General features: G+C 43.6%; 1 protein-coding gene across 1 annotated transcript in view; it reads left to right on the forward strand.

The window, feature by feature from the left end:
- Positions 1-488: 488 nt before the first annotated feature.
- spns2 (SPNS lysolipid transporter 2, sphingosine-1-phosphate) overlaps positions 489-14,836 on the forward strand; it is a gene marked incomplete at its 5' end in the record, with an annotated part of 73,848 nt that continues 59,500 nt past the window's right edge. Inside the window, one exon of the mRNA XM_080040740.1 lies at positions 489-729. Within this exon, the coding sequence (XP_079896866.1) occupies positions 489-729 (241 nt within the window). The remainder of the gene's footprint in view (positions 730-14,836) is intronic.

Below are 14,836 nucleotides of genomic sequence, written 5' to 3' on the forward strand. Positions count from 1 at the left end.
CTCACCACCGCCGGCTTCCTTAAATAACAGAAAGGTTTTTTTTTTCCAACCGCAGCAGCGCGCACTCCGGTTGCAATCCCCATCCATCAGCAGCGCAGTATCAGGTGCGGGCTCCATCATCATTCGCTGCGTGGCTTCTAGCGGGAGGAGGAGTCTCTGAAGCCGGGTCACACCCCCCTGCTCTGGAGCGCTTGCCTGGTCCTCGCGTTGGAAGAAAAAAAAAATACTAAGAAGCGCACAGCCCGTCCGTCACCAGCAACACTGCTAGAAAAAATATGATCCCGACGAGAGCGGCTCCTGCTCCTGCGCTTACACACTCCTCGCGACAACCATCTCATTGCGGCTCATCTCCACGCTGCTGAGTGTGCTCTGCTCTCTTTATGGTTACACTAGTTCTCCTCTCCAGTGTCTTTCTGTTATACGAAATAAAATAAAATAAATCTGCGCTGGATCATTCGTGCCAGAAGAAGAAGAAGAAGGAGAAGAAGATGTGTGTGGATAGAGATGGATGCGAGATTGAAGCGGGCTGCGGCAGTGCGGACGAGGTGCGCACGCTGTCGGGCAGCATGATGAGCCCGGCGCCGGTCAAACCCAGCGCCGCGGAGCTCCACTGTAAACCGGGACACAAGTTCCGTGCGGCGCTGCTCAGATGCCGCTCGCCAGCCGCCGCCGCAGGGATCCTCAGCTTTGGGAACATCCTCAATTACATGGATAGATACACTGTAGCCGGTAAGACTCCCCGACTTCTCCCTTTTTTTCTATTACAGCTTTGTATATATAGGATCCCTCATTATCTGAGGACAAACATCACAAAACTGTGCAGCTTTTTCTTATGTATTTTGCTGTAGTGATTCCACAGTATAGGTTGTCTTTATAATCACTGGTCTATATTGAAATGTGTTTGGCTATTTTGCTTCCATAACACGCCTTCTTACATAGGCTGCTAGTAAAAGAAAAATTAAAAAGGTCCAAAATGTAGCCTACACTATGCACTAATTGCCTGGGAGCTGCCAGCGCACCTCAGCCTCTGAGACCGGGTGGAACAATAGGCTTTGCCCAAGCGCAGTGGACAATCTGCTCCAAGCCACAAGGCTGTTTTTAGGTGTTCTCGTGGTTGTAGAGTACAGGAGCTCCACGTCATGTCTTTGCTATCAATCAAGGAAATGCTTTGACAGTAAAGATTTCACCCCGGGGTCGGTATAGATAATTGCCGATCAATCAATTAAAGAAATCGACACTGCCATCCACGAACCTGACTGCATGCATGCGTCCGCCGCGCTGTGTGTGTGTGTGTGTGTGGGGGGGGGGGGGGGGGGGGAGATGTTGCTGTCACATTGCAAAATGAGATAAAGCGAAAAAGAGATAAGGGGAGAGAGAGAGAGAGCATATCACCGAGAATAATCAGTGTTTTAGTTTCTCAGTTTTTGGGGAGCGACTTTAGTCCAGAATGAACTGCAATAGGCTGTGTAGCTTTGTGCGGTGGCTCGCTGTGTGATGCTGCGATCAGGCCAACATGTGCTGGTAATCTCCCACCCCCCCCCCCCCCCCCCCCCCCCCCTCCGCCCCCCCTCAAGTGTCCGCATTTCCACAATCTAGCTGAGATCCACACAGCACGCTTTTATACACATGAAAACTGTCTGCTGTAAAGTGCAGTGCCAAGTTCATCCAAATGAGCCCGCTAAATGAATTGATTGTGACTAAGAAAATGTACCAATTAAAGCTATTAAAGATGATGAAACGTAAGCCAATAGCAGGGTTCCAGATAGGAGTATTACATTATGGTTAAATCTCACCATTTCAACTGCTCACTTTAATAGTCTGACGCCATGTTTCTCTCCTGGTATCAAGAATTGCAGATTTCTATTTCATTTTGTTTGGTCACAATGAATATCTTTGAAGTGCATATTAAATGTGTTACATTAGACCAGGTCATGCATTACATCCTCATTTTAGTGATAACAATATTTGGTAGCTAGATTTAGTACTGGGGGCTTCCTTATTGGACTGTGGCGCTGAATGGGTTAAAGATATTGCTGCAGCATGTATAATGGAGGGAAGAAGCATGTTGACGGTGGAGGGTATGCCATACTGTAGCAGCTCTCCTGTACAAAGACATGACGTCCTGCTGTAAACTTCCCATTCAGACTCTTCACGCTCTCTGACACACGTGAAACACCTTGCTTGCATTATGCTTGCTTGTATCCTTTTTACTTCTTCTTCTTCACCTGTTTTTTTGTTGTTGTTGCCATAAAAGCATCCCTGCGTTCCAATCCCCATACTTCCATACTATTTAGTATGCCAGAAAAAGATTTAGGATGTCCCAATACATGCGAGTCAATTGTTGCATGCTGAAAAGACATACTATATGCCCCACTATCTCCAATAGCATTGGGGAGTGTTCGCCTTTATTCTTGACATTTCTTGACATAATGAAGAAAAAACTTCCTTATCGGATTTGTTTTCTCTCCATGTGGCCCTAAAACTCTTTTGTACTTTAGTATGTAGTGTAGTAAAAAGAAAAAGTATGTGATATGGAACGCAGGGCATGTCATTATCTGACATTATTAAGATCGCCTAAACTGATAGATCTGGGGTAAAAAAAAAAATGCCCATCATTCCACTGTGTAAGCCCTCTGGCACAAAGAAGGAGTGGCTCGTTGTAAAACAGAACAATGTGTACACTTTAAGTGGCCGTAGCGCATCATGCCACAGGGCTCATCCTCGCCTTTCAGGTCCAGTCCGTCAACTGCAAAATAGACACACAAGCTGCTGTGAAGGCCTCGGGGGCCATCCTTCAATGATCATTACTGCCAGAAAAAAAGGGCTTTTTAAGCTGCACAATCTATACACGCCCACGCCAAGAATGTGTTGATGTGTCATATCTAATCTGAGCATCTTCCAAGCAACCACCAAGGCATAAGCAGATAAGAGTGAAAAAATGCTATTGTTGGATCTATTGCGTTATAATGTCAGTGATTACTTTGTCTAAATGCCTGTAACTGTACCGCAAAAGGAAAGTCTTGTAGTTGTAAGTTTTGGATGAGGCAAAAAAAAAAAATCCACCGCACCATACACAATTGTCCATCTCCCTCTACAGTATAGCCATATGAGCTGCTCACATGCCTTGATCAGTGGAATCCCCCTCATTAAGAGACTATTCACAAAAAGCCTTCACTCATCTGTCTGTTCTCTCCATGCTGATCCTCACACTAATACACTGTCTCGTGCTATTTCATCTCTAATGAATAGCTGGACACAGAAAAAAAAATGGTTTGTTGTTGTGCTGTGTGGCAGGCGGAAGACAAGTGACTGGAGAGAGATGAGGAGAGAGTGTGGTAAAGGGAGGAGGAAAGTAACGCAGGATGACAAGGGATGGGGATGGGGATGGGGATGGGGATGGGGATGGGGAGGGTTGGTGGACAGAGGCAGCCTGGGCTATCCCCTAGTGCTGAAAATCAAGTCCCCGCGCTGGGTGTATGTGGTGCAGGGGGAGAGGGGTCCCTTCCACCTGAATGCTGCTGCAACGTTTTGCATCGTGCATGGGGAAAAATCAATCAATCAATATCCTTTCTTTAACCAGGTGAAATGAATTAAGATGACCTGGCCTGGCCAAGAAAGATGAATGATGAATAAGCACAATCAACAAAGTCACATACAATTCTCATACGCCGCATTCAGCATCCAATTAAATGTAGAATACAAGAGCAGGGGCCAAGCATATGAAAGTTAGAAACGGTGTAGGCTACAGTTCAAAAATAAAAATACACAGGTTGTGCGTTGTATACCCTTGCACATGCAGAATGAGGAGCAGCGGCCATGTGCAATCCAGCGCACTGGAGACTTCTATCTCTCCATCTCTAAGCCTTTCTCTCCTCTCCTGCTGTGCTAGCTACAGTGCAGTAGTAATTAGGTGGTGGTGTGTTGGTACTGCGTTTTCTGTAAGGGTGTGTGTGTGTGTGTGTGTGTGTGTATAATATTAAGAATGTGCCGTTGGATTGGATATTATAGGTTATTGTTTATTGGTTGTCGGTTTATAGTGTTTTTTGTTTTTGTTTTAAATGTTGTGTTTTCCTGGTGCATATTCCCCATAGTAATAGCTTTGGGTTTCCGCCTCCTTTTGGCTCAGGACTTTGTCTCTCTCTCTCTCTCTTCCTCTTGTCTATCTCTCTCTTTCTCTCTCTCTGTCCCTTCCTCTTGTCTCTCTCTCGATCACTCCTCTTTCCGCTTCTTGTGTCTCAAGCCTTTTCAGTAGCAGGTACCCAATCCCAACTCATAGATCTTACTGTCAATTAAGCCAGCATGAGCGCACAACCACCACAGACAGCGCCCACCCACACACACACACACACACACACACACACACACACACACACACACACACACACACACACACACACACACACACACACACACACACACACACACACACACACACACACACACACACACACACACACACACACACACACACACACACACACACACACACAGAGGCTGGACCAGAGAGAGAGGAGTAGTGAGGGAAGGGGCAGGCTGCTGCAGTGCATGGCAGGCGGACGGTCGGTCGGCAGGGGCAAGTGGACGCACACATACACACACACACACACACACACACACACACACACACACACACACACACGCACATGCACACACACACAAATGTCAAAAGGTCTTTGTACCGCGACGGCCATCACTGTAGTGTATGGGGCATCACTAAAGCATTGTCACAGAGACAGAGGGTCACCATTGCACACACATTGAGGCTATTCTGCTCCACAAACAATGATGGGAAAATTGCACCCAGCACTGCACAAGGAGCAGGGTCAAACACTTAGATCTTTTCTGTTAATCCCCCAGTGTCAAAAGGTGAAGCCACACACACACACACACACACACACACACACACACACACACACACACACACACACACACACACACACACACACACACACACACACACACACACACACACACACACACACACACACACCACTTACAATAAAAAGGCTGTTTATGATTCCAACACTCAAACTCCAACCACAAATGAAGGGAGAAGTCACAATGTCTTTTCTTTTTAGGAGCGGCTGTTCTGTTCTCCGTTTTGATAAATCTTCTGCCAATATGTACTATATGCCAGACTTGAATTTTGCTGCTGCTGCTGCATAGTATAGTGGAAGGAATGTTTGAGATCTCTGCATGGCACTAGAATGAGCAAAAAGACATTCTAGGAATAACATTTACTGTCATGTAAGCTCCTCCCCCCTCCCCCCCTCTCCCTCTGAACAGCTCTCGTTTCATCCCTGTTAAAATGCATTTAGAATGTCTGTTTGGCTCTTGTAAACGCGATGTGTTCAACTCTGATCATCACAGGGCTACAAACAGTTTTAAATGTCTATGTTGTGGAATTGGCACAGAGGCAGTGATTGGGTTTTTTTTTTTTGGCAGACACACAGTTACGGACCAAATCAATTTAAGTGAACGGGGTACAGAGGAGACCACTATTTAGATCCAGGGCTGCTATGGAGAGGAGAGTGTGAGACAGCGGTTTAGCTACAAGCCAGTTAAACGTCAGGCTCAGCTGTTGAGCTGGTAGGTCACACACCTGACCTGGAGTGCTCTTTCAGTTTTTTTTACGAGTTTTTTTTTTACTGGGAGTGTGTGTTGGACTATCAGTGTCGTCCTGACTAGACCTGCAGTGAAATGAGATGGAGATCCTCCCATACAAGATTGGATTGAAGGCCCAGGCCTGGAAGAGTTACGACTCAGAGTCACCGGTGGCCGGCCACTTATATTCCATTTGCCTTTTTTTTTGAGTGCATACTAGGAGCTCTGAGATTTAGAAGGCCACTATATTTAATTGAATTTAAAGGAAGTGGCTTTGGGAACCTTTAAATCCGGTTCTTGGGCTCTGGGTATAGTCCCACAGCAGCAGACAGTCCAAGCTCCCCGACAGCTTATCATAAAGAGGGGATTAAGTTTTTATTTTGCTTTTTTTTCAGAGAATATGAATATGAGGCAGACACTCAGCACTTAAAGAGTATTTACTTGGTTAGCTAGTTGATTTGTGTTAACTTTAGCCCTCTCTCTCCCCTCCCCCCCGTGTGCACCCCATTCTCAGCCTGCATAGGGGTCATTGGAGGGGGTGTACACTGGCTCCAGCCTAAGATTAAATGTTAGGGGGGTGCGCTGCAGATTTAAGCTTCTTCCCGGCACTATAAGATTGAGTCATCTCGGCCAAGCTGTCATTCCAGAAATAACCCCCCAAAACAGGGTCCCGGGTGCAGGGACAGTCGCATGCAAACATTTGGCATCTTCCGTATAGACACAGACGAGCCCCCAGTGCTAATAATCCTCTTAAGGCAAGCTCTTTGTCACACTGTAGGGGAAGATCTATCCAGTCTGACTGGCCATGCAGATTAATTCCTAATAGCTTTGTCCAGTCACTTTGAAGGGCCCACTCGTTATCACTGCCGTCCACGTACAAGCCCCCAGGCATTCCTCTGCATTAACATGTCCTCGTGTAAAGGAATCACAGGCTAAATGCAGAGCTCATTTCCCCCCCGTCTCAGACATATTTTCCCTGTCATCTGTCGCAACCTGGAATTGCCGGATCTGGGTTGGAAGCAACTTTTAAGTTCCACATCGGCTAGAGAAAAAGAGAAGTGAAGATCGTCAGTGTAGGTGTCTGCCGGGGAGACTCGGGAATAAAATGACATTTTACACAAATACAAAAGTAGATAAGGGTGAAATTCTTTTTTTTTAGATTTTTAAGATGCTAGACAGAGACAATTTATGGCTGATTTGTGAAGGGGTTATAGTGGATGGTGTTAGGATATGCGAAGGTAGTGTCCTCTCACTACCGAACCGTGTGAGATGCTGTGTGTGTGTGTCATGCTAGAGCTGATTTGGCTTTGGTTGGTTAAACCAGCGTTTTTTTTTTCTCCTTCCCATTTCACACTCTCTCAGTTTTTTTTGTAGCGTTCACATTAAAGGTCCCAAACAGCAGCCGAGGCATTAAAACGATGGCGGCGGGGCCTCTAGTAATTTCACTTTATAGGGTTGCTGCCTCTCTCTCTTACCACACTTTTCCATGTGATGTTGAGCTGCTTCAAATTAGTCAAAATTGCACTTGGTACAGTTAGGTGTGACACGTCTCTTTGAAATACGACATCCCCTCTTTGCTGTTGCTTTTAACATTTATTTCAACGTCTTTTCCGAAATCTCGTCAGGGTTTTTATCTCACCGTCGACGATCAACATATTTGACACTATTCAACAGATGTTAAAACGGAGTCATTCACAATAACATGATATCCTATAACCAAGTTGGACAGTTTTTTCCAGACTGGGTTTCCCACAGATATTCCCCGCTTTATGTCCATAATATCCTAGCTGTTCCATTCACACTAGCTGTGAGAAAAACAGTCTGTGTGTTCTTTAGGCTCCAATTTAGCCCCACGTCTGTAATAGTAACCAGAGGAATTAGACTGTCTCGCTCTGCCCAGTTACTGGAGCTTTTCATGTGGCTTCCCCAGATTTGTGCCATGGAGCAGCAGACCCACTTCCCTTTTTCCCCCCTAATGTACCATATCACCACTGGGGCTGACGGTCCTCTTAGGGCCTCTCTTTGACTCTTCCCCTGCATACAGCTGTTATGTTGGCATCTCCTTGAACCTTGCATCTTACATCACAGCTAGGAGGCTATGACGTGTTCTGCATTCTGGAGAGCATATTTCTACTCTGTGGAGGCTGCCTATGCTTTACACCACAGTTGGAAAGGGTACAGAAATAAGCATACATGGTCGACAGAAAAGGCATTTCCCTGCGAGAGATAAAGCGCTGTGTGTAATCACCTTGGCAGGAGGTGTTTATTGTGTAGTGTTTTTCCTCTTCATTGAATCAATCAGCGGGCTACTCTGTGTCCCGCTGATATGATGTCACCATACGGCCAGCGCCGTTCATTGGCTCCGAGCCATATACTGTATATACGCACAAGGTTCTTTAAACAGTTTCTTGTGCTTAATTGAAGAAGTTTGCATCTAACATTGTACACTCCCTCTCTTTGAGTCACAACTCATCTTGTCTGGACTCTGTCTGGGGAGGGGGAGGTGGGGGTGGGAGCGGGGGGACCTCACAGTGTCAGACTTTAAAGAAAACCTTCCACACATCCATTCAGAACAAAGCCCTCGCTTCACGTTGACCTAACAAAATCCAATATGAGGTGAAAGAATCAGAGTGAGTGCTGTTTCAACATTCAGTGTCCCATTCTCAACTGCATGGCCCTTATCTTTTAAACTTCCAGGAGCTTTGACGAGTCAACTTGTGTGTGGAAAAAAAGACAACAGTGCTTGCTCAAGCTGCCTATTGATCTTTGACATGTGAAGGCTGATCATCACTGACCCTCTCCTTTGTCATCAGAGGAGTGTGTGTGTGTGTGTGTGTGTGTGTGTGTGTGTGTGTGTGTGTGTGTGTGTGTGTGTGTGTGTGTGCATAAAGACAGGGGCGGCTGTGTTCTCTTTGGTGTGCTGCCCTCCACCTTACAGTTTGCTTTAGAATTACAGGCCCTGAGATAAGATGGGTTTTTTAAGACAAGTCATGCTGAGTGGGCCTAGTCATTTGCCCCCATGTTAAAGAGACATGGTCCCTCCCTTCCTGTCCCATTATCAAAGAAATATCTGGATTGTGAAGGAAATAGCTCAAATTGGTCACTTCAGTCAGACAGCCAAGATTGCAGGAAGGAAGTAAGAAGGAGGGATAGATTGGGGATGTGTTGAGCGCGTTGCTGTGTTTGACACGCTGTCAAAGAACAGCTCATCTCTGTTTCAAAAAATGTGATAAATCAAATATTTGCTCTCCTCTTCACTCCCGGAATTCCGTCTTTTTCATGATTATCGCAGCAAATTTGACAGGGAAATGTTGAAATGAAAATACAGCTCCGGAAAAAAATTAAGAGACCAGTCTGTATTTTTCTTAAAATCGTCATCTCTACATAACTTATTGAAAATGTTCTTAATGGCAAAAAAATGTATTGTGAATTTGGTAGAAATGTTGTCAGTAGTTTATAGTATAAAACCAAAATGTTCATTCTACTCAAACATATCCCTATAAATAGTCAAACGAAAGACACTCTCAATTTTTTCCAGAGCTGTATGTAGATCTTTGGTTTGTGTCTACATGAAGACGAGACACTGCAGGTGACTAGGGTAACATTTTAAAACTTCATCATCATCACCAATAATTTAAAAAATCCTATGTACAAGTCTTACAAATGCATTTTTGGCATTTTTTTAAATGAGAACATATCTCATAAATCATACAATTACGAACACATTACCAGATCCTTGTGTCCTAACTATCAGAACAGTGCTAAAAGTGATTATGCGAAGTTTAGTTGATGTAAGTGCTCAGAGTATTGGAAAAAGTAATGTTGAGATAATAGCCATTCAAGATGGTTTTTATAGGGGAAATATACAGACTCAAACTGACAAGGTTTAGTCAAATAAACACCTAAATGTACATGTTTGACAAGAGTGTGTGTAATTCCTCATTTGAACATTCAAAGACAGGAGGACACACGCTTTTTTTTCTCAGTTAAACGTCTGACTTTTCCTCCGCTCACACTGGGCCCATGAGTCCAATGCTTTGGCTGAGACCACTGTTACATGCACTGACTGAAGAAATAGAAACAGACAGACAATGCACTCCATTTATAACTTTGCACAACACACAGACTCTCTGAACATTGATCAACAGAACAGCAGCTGGGAATTATTTTTAATTTTTTATCATTATTGAAGTGATGAAACCGTAATATTGAAAATTGGATCTGAGACATTCAGGAGTTGTTCTTGCGAGCACTTGGATCTTAACACTGAGCGGCTTGCAGCACACATTACCAGCCCACCGTTGTGAAAGCAGCTCCCATGGAAGCCCTCACAGCTGCTAGAAAAATATTTACTTTGCTTATTTCCAGCAGCCCTATATTTGAAGAGCCTTCCTTCTTGAGGAATAATTTAATCTCCCCCCCACCCCCTCATCCCCCCATTTACATGTGATAGAGTAAATAGCGGAGCCTGGCAAAGGGGAATTAGGCAATCTTTCACGTCACCAACCAGGCTAAGGTCTAGAGTGTTTGTGTGCGCTCCCTCACACATTTTTAGCTTCTCTTTTAACTGATTATATTTGGTGGACATCTGTCATGTTGTCAGAGGCGGGTGAGATTGCAGCAGGGGTTTCATTACTGTGTTTTTGGCCTATGCGTTGTGTTTGTGGGAAGAACCGCGTATGAGGGCACTGACCCCCTGTCAAATACTTTCTGTTAAGTGACCTGGGTCAAAGGTACAAACTACAAACACACACACACACACACACACACACACACACACACACACACACACACACACACACACACACACACACACACACACACACACACACACACACACACACACACACACACACACACACACACACACACGCAACATGCAGAACCCTTGGTGTGATTTTCTGTTCTAAGAGGTTCACACTTACTATTGAATTCCTATGAGAATGTGTCATTGGTTGTGTGTTTCCAACACGTCAGTGCTGCCACAGGGACAACACACATGTGCATAGTATGCAGGTAATAGACTTAATGTTGGTTCTGCTGTAGTCTGGCAGCACCACATTGTTTTATGACAATCGCTCCAGCTTCTCAGTTTCAATTCTGTCTCATTTCACACAGCACAGCTTGATTAGCAAGCTGAAACAGACGTTTGTATCTGCGTTGTTTTTTTCCCCTTAGCTGCTACTGATGGTGAATTTAGCTTACGAGGCATCGACAGGCTGAGTTTATGTCTGTTTGTGCAGTGCAGTTTGTACACCAGCATGCTTGGTTCCACCTCACTACCCAGGCTGAGCTGTTACAGCCTTTTCTTTTGATTTTCTCCAGCGCCGTAATGTTTACTGGTATATTTAAATATGTGAATCTGCAGGCAGTCTTGTAACCACACCACTTCAAAAGTCATGATATTTTGACTGTGTGTATTTATAACACTAAACATTATCCATCGGGCTGGGTTCTTTTTTGGACACAACTTGTGGATGTTCAGTTATGTTAAGACCGCAAGCCTACAGTATGTTGTGCTTCAGGTTGGGGATGGTATTTTTTCTGGCTAGCACATAAGTACAATCATTTTATTGTTTCTCATTGTAGGCTAATGACTGATAAGTGCAGGAGGCCTGATGCCCATAGTACGTGTTGTGTATATAATAGTATAATAGTATAATAGTATGTGTTGTAATACATATGTGGGCTGTTCTTGGATCAAACAGGCGTTGTAAGCAGAGGTGAGAGGGGAACAGAAATGAAGCCTTGTTTTTTTTCCCACTCTAACTACTCGCATAATGTCCACACTTTAAGATTGAGAAACATTGAGTTCAATCTTGAAAAATTGAGGTTGCAAATAATCTCCTACAGGAGATTGAAAGTATAGGTCATTGTTTTATAAGGTTAATAAAACAAATTACATATTTGGATTTTGAAAAAGTGTTTGATGAAATAGAAGAGGAAGTAATGAGATGCATATCTAATTCATGAGACGATGAAAAATGAAGCCTTAACTAAACTGTTCTCCTCATAACCGGGCTTCCCCCTTTAAACGAAGACACAGTGAAAGAGAATTCTATTAGGATTGCTTTTTAGTGATGTGTGTGTGTGTGTGTGTGTGTGTGTGTGTGTGTGTGTATGTGTGTGTGTGTGTGTGTGTGTGTGTGTGTGTGTGTGTGTGTGTGTGTGTGTGTGATGTGTTTGTGTGTGTGTGTGTGTGTGTGTGTGTGTGTGTGTGTGTGTGTGTGTGTGTGTGTGTGATATGTTTGTGTGTGCGTGTGTGTGTGTGTGTGTGTGTGTGTGCGCGTGTGTGTGTGTGTGTGTGTGTGTGTATGCGTGCATGCTTGTGTGTGTGTGTGTGTATGTGTGTGTGTATGTGTGTGTGTGTGTGTGTGTATGGCTGCTGAAGGGTCACCTTGACATCACCTCACAATTTTAATGCGTTTAGATGTCTGACTGGCCTTCCCACTGACTGTAGCTGCTCTGGGAATACAGGAGGAAGCATGAAGATGGGAAAAACATGTTTGCCATTCATATTTATATACATGTATAAACTCCCAGGAGCCATTTGAGTGTATGTTATAGGTCATTAACATTGCAATACACAGATAATATGTATATAGGCAGCTGTACTGGATAGGAGTGGCAGATCTGTCCCAGTGGTTACAGCCTGTATGGAGCGGTTGTGGTGCGTGGGAGTAGAGACACACTCACTTATGACAGATGCTGTCACAGTGCACATAAAGAGCATATTTGGCAGAGAGAGCCCTTCCTTGTTTTTCATCAGTCATCATACTTAGCCTCAGAGTCCACACCATCCAGTCCAACAGTCTTGGCACAAAATGGACGCTCAGCCCAGGTGCATCATGGCAGGAACCTGAGCCACATGTACAGTAGCTCCTAATGTTGGAGCGTGTGGTCCACGTCATCAATGTACTGAAGTTAGAGCTGCAACGATTAATCAAGTAATTTTTTAATAAAAAAAAGTCCAAATTCTCTGATTTCAGCTTCTCAAATGTGAATATTTTCTGGTTTCTTTAATCCTATTATGACAGTAAACTGAAATATCTTTGTGTTTTGAACATAAAAATACATTTGAGGAAGTCAACATGGGCTTTGGAAAATGTATCAAAATTTTTCACCATTTTCTGACATTTTACGGGGCAAAACACTAAACGATAAATAATCGATTCATCGAGAAAATAATCGACAGATTAATCGATTATCAAAATAATCGTTAGTTGCAGCCCTAGAAGTTAGCCTGTCCTCATGAGTCTTAGTTTGTCTTATTCACACAAAATGACTATATCATTTGAAAATAGTTTATCTATTTAAACTCTAAAAGTCAAAAATCACCAGTTGACCGCCACTCAACCACTTGTGTTTCTTAATGGGATATTTAATGGTATGAAGAAGCATATCATTATTATTGATTTTTGTTTCACAGCCTTTTTTAAATAAACATATTGCCATTCCCAATGAATAAACAATACATGCTTGGATGTTTTTGCTTTAAAGAATGTAAAAAATAAAAAGAAGTGCCACACTGTATACAAGCTATGAGGATCCCTATATTGCCCCTGAATTGCCCCATTCTGTGGGGCTTATGCACTGTGATTCCGTGGAGAAGATAGTCGCGCCTCAGCTATTTGATGGTAAATTGTGCAGAAAATACAAAATCTCTTCCAATTCTCTTCTCTCTTTTTTTTCAAATCATGGCTCAAGGGCACTTTGATCAAACGGTGCTGAGGTGCAGACAGCCTGTGGACATCTTATCGTTCTGCTTTACAGCTCACACTCTGGGAGGGACTCAGTCAGTTGTCAAGTCGAGAGAGCACCAACATATTGTACATTCCTTTCAGAGTAGATGGTTATTCACTATCCAATATTGGAATGAATGTATCACCACCAGCATTCTAGAGCTTGCTGCTTTATCTTTGGATACATATACATGACTTGACAATAAGACGATGTAAGAGAGCTTGAATTTAAGATGCAGAGTTTATGATAAATATGCAATAAGGTTGTTTTCAATACCCCTCATAGTGACATCCCATCCTCGTAGAACAACAGAGAGACCAGAAAAACCAAGGGAGAGCAGAGAAATAAAATCTCATTAAAAAAACACACTACATAACGACTGTAATCCTACACACACTGTTATGTAAAAGAGCGCTGGGATTACTGGTAGGATTTCTACAATTCACATGTGCTGACCAACAGACGCACATGCGCACACTCACACACACACACACACACACACACACACACACACACACACACACACACACACACACACACACACACACACACACACACACACACACACACACATACATAATCATGTAACTGAGCTCTTGGTTGTTAAAATGGACAAACTGTCCCTACATTACCTTACATTTCCATAATTAAAACAAGCATATAACGGTTATACGTGGGTGGGTGTACTGTATGTGTGTGAGTGTTTCCCTGGTTGAATTTCTATGAATAGCAATGGTCCACAGGCAGGTCCACTACTTTTCTCCAAAGTGAAACATCTCAACTCAGTTGACCTAAGGGACATTCATGTTCCTTAAAATGATGACTTTCATCATTTATATTATTCATATAGTGGCAGCAGCAGGTCAACGTTTTGACTTAATACAGTAAGTGAAATATCTCTACACGTTGAGCTACTTGACCAATGGAACCATGCTAATATACTGAGCTTAGATGGTGAACATGGTAAACATGTATAAAAGCATATGACAGTGGTGGATCCATTCATTTATTCTGCATATATTTATGTTTTCTAAGATTATGTCTAAATGTTCTAAGTCTCTCTGACAAGCCAAACAGAATGTAAAAACCTCAGGGCATGTTTTTCTTTCTTGAGGGTTTGTGAAAGGGACACTGCCCCCCCCCCCCCCCCCCCCCCCCCCCACCTCCCCTTCTCTATTAAAATACAACCGGAGACTGTTTGAGCCGCTCCCAATGATTTTTCTCCGGTTTTGAGCGTGGCTCCTTTTCAACATATTTCCACATAAATAACACTCCTACAGGTCCACTTTCAAGGTTGAGTTCAACTGACGCTCAGTACTCCTGACCTAGCCCTAACCCTCATACGGAGATCCCCTGGCAGACAGTCCCACATGTGGCCTCATCTCATCTCAAATACCTTTGCTACGCTTGAACGCATCCCCTTTTTCCAATACATCTAGTGCATTAGCTCATAGGAACAAGTGGGGCTAGACCTGGATGTATTATTAAT

The sequence above is a fragment of the Ammodytes marinus genome (genome assembly GCF_949987685.1).
Source record: "Ammodytes marinus genome assembly, chromosome: 14".
NCBI lineage: Eukaryota > Metazoa > Chordata > Actinopteri > Uranoscopiformes > Ammodytidae > Ammodytes > Ammodytes marinus.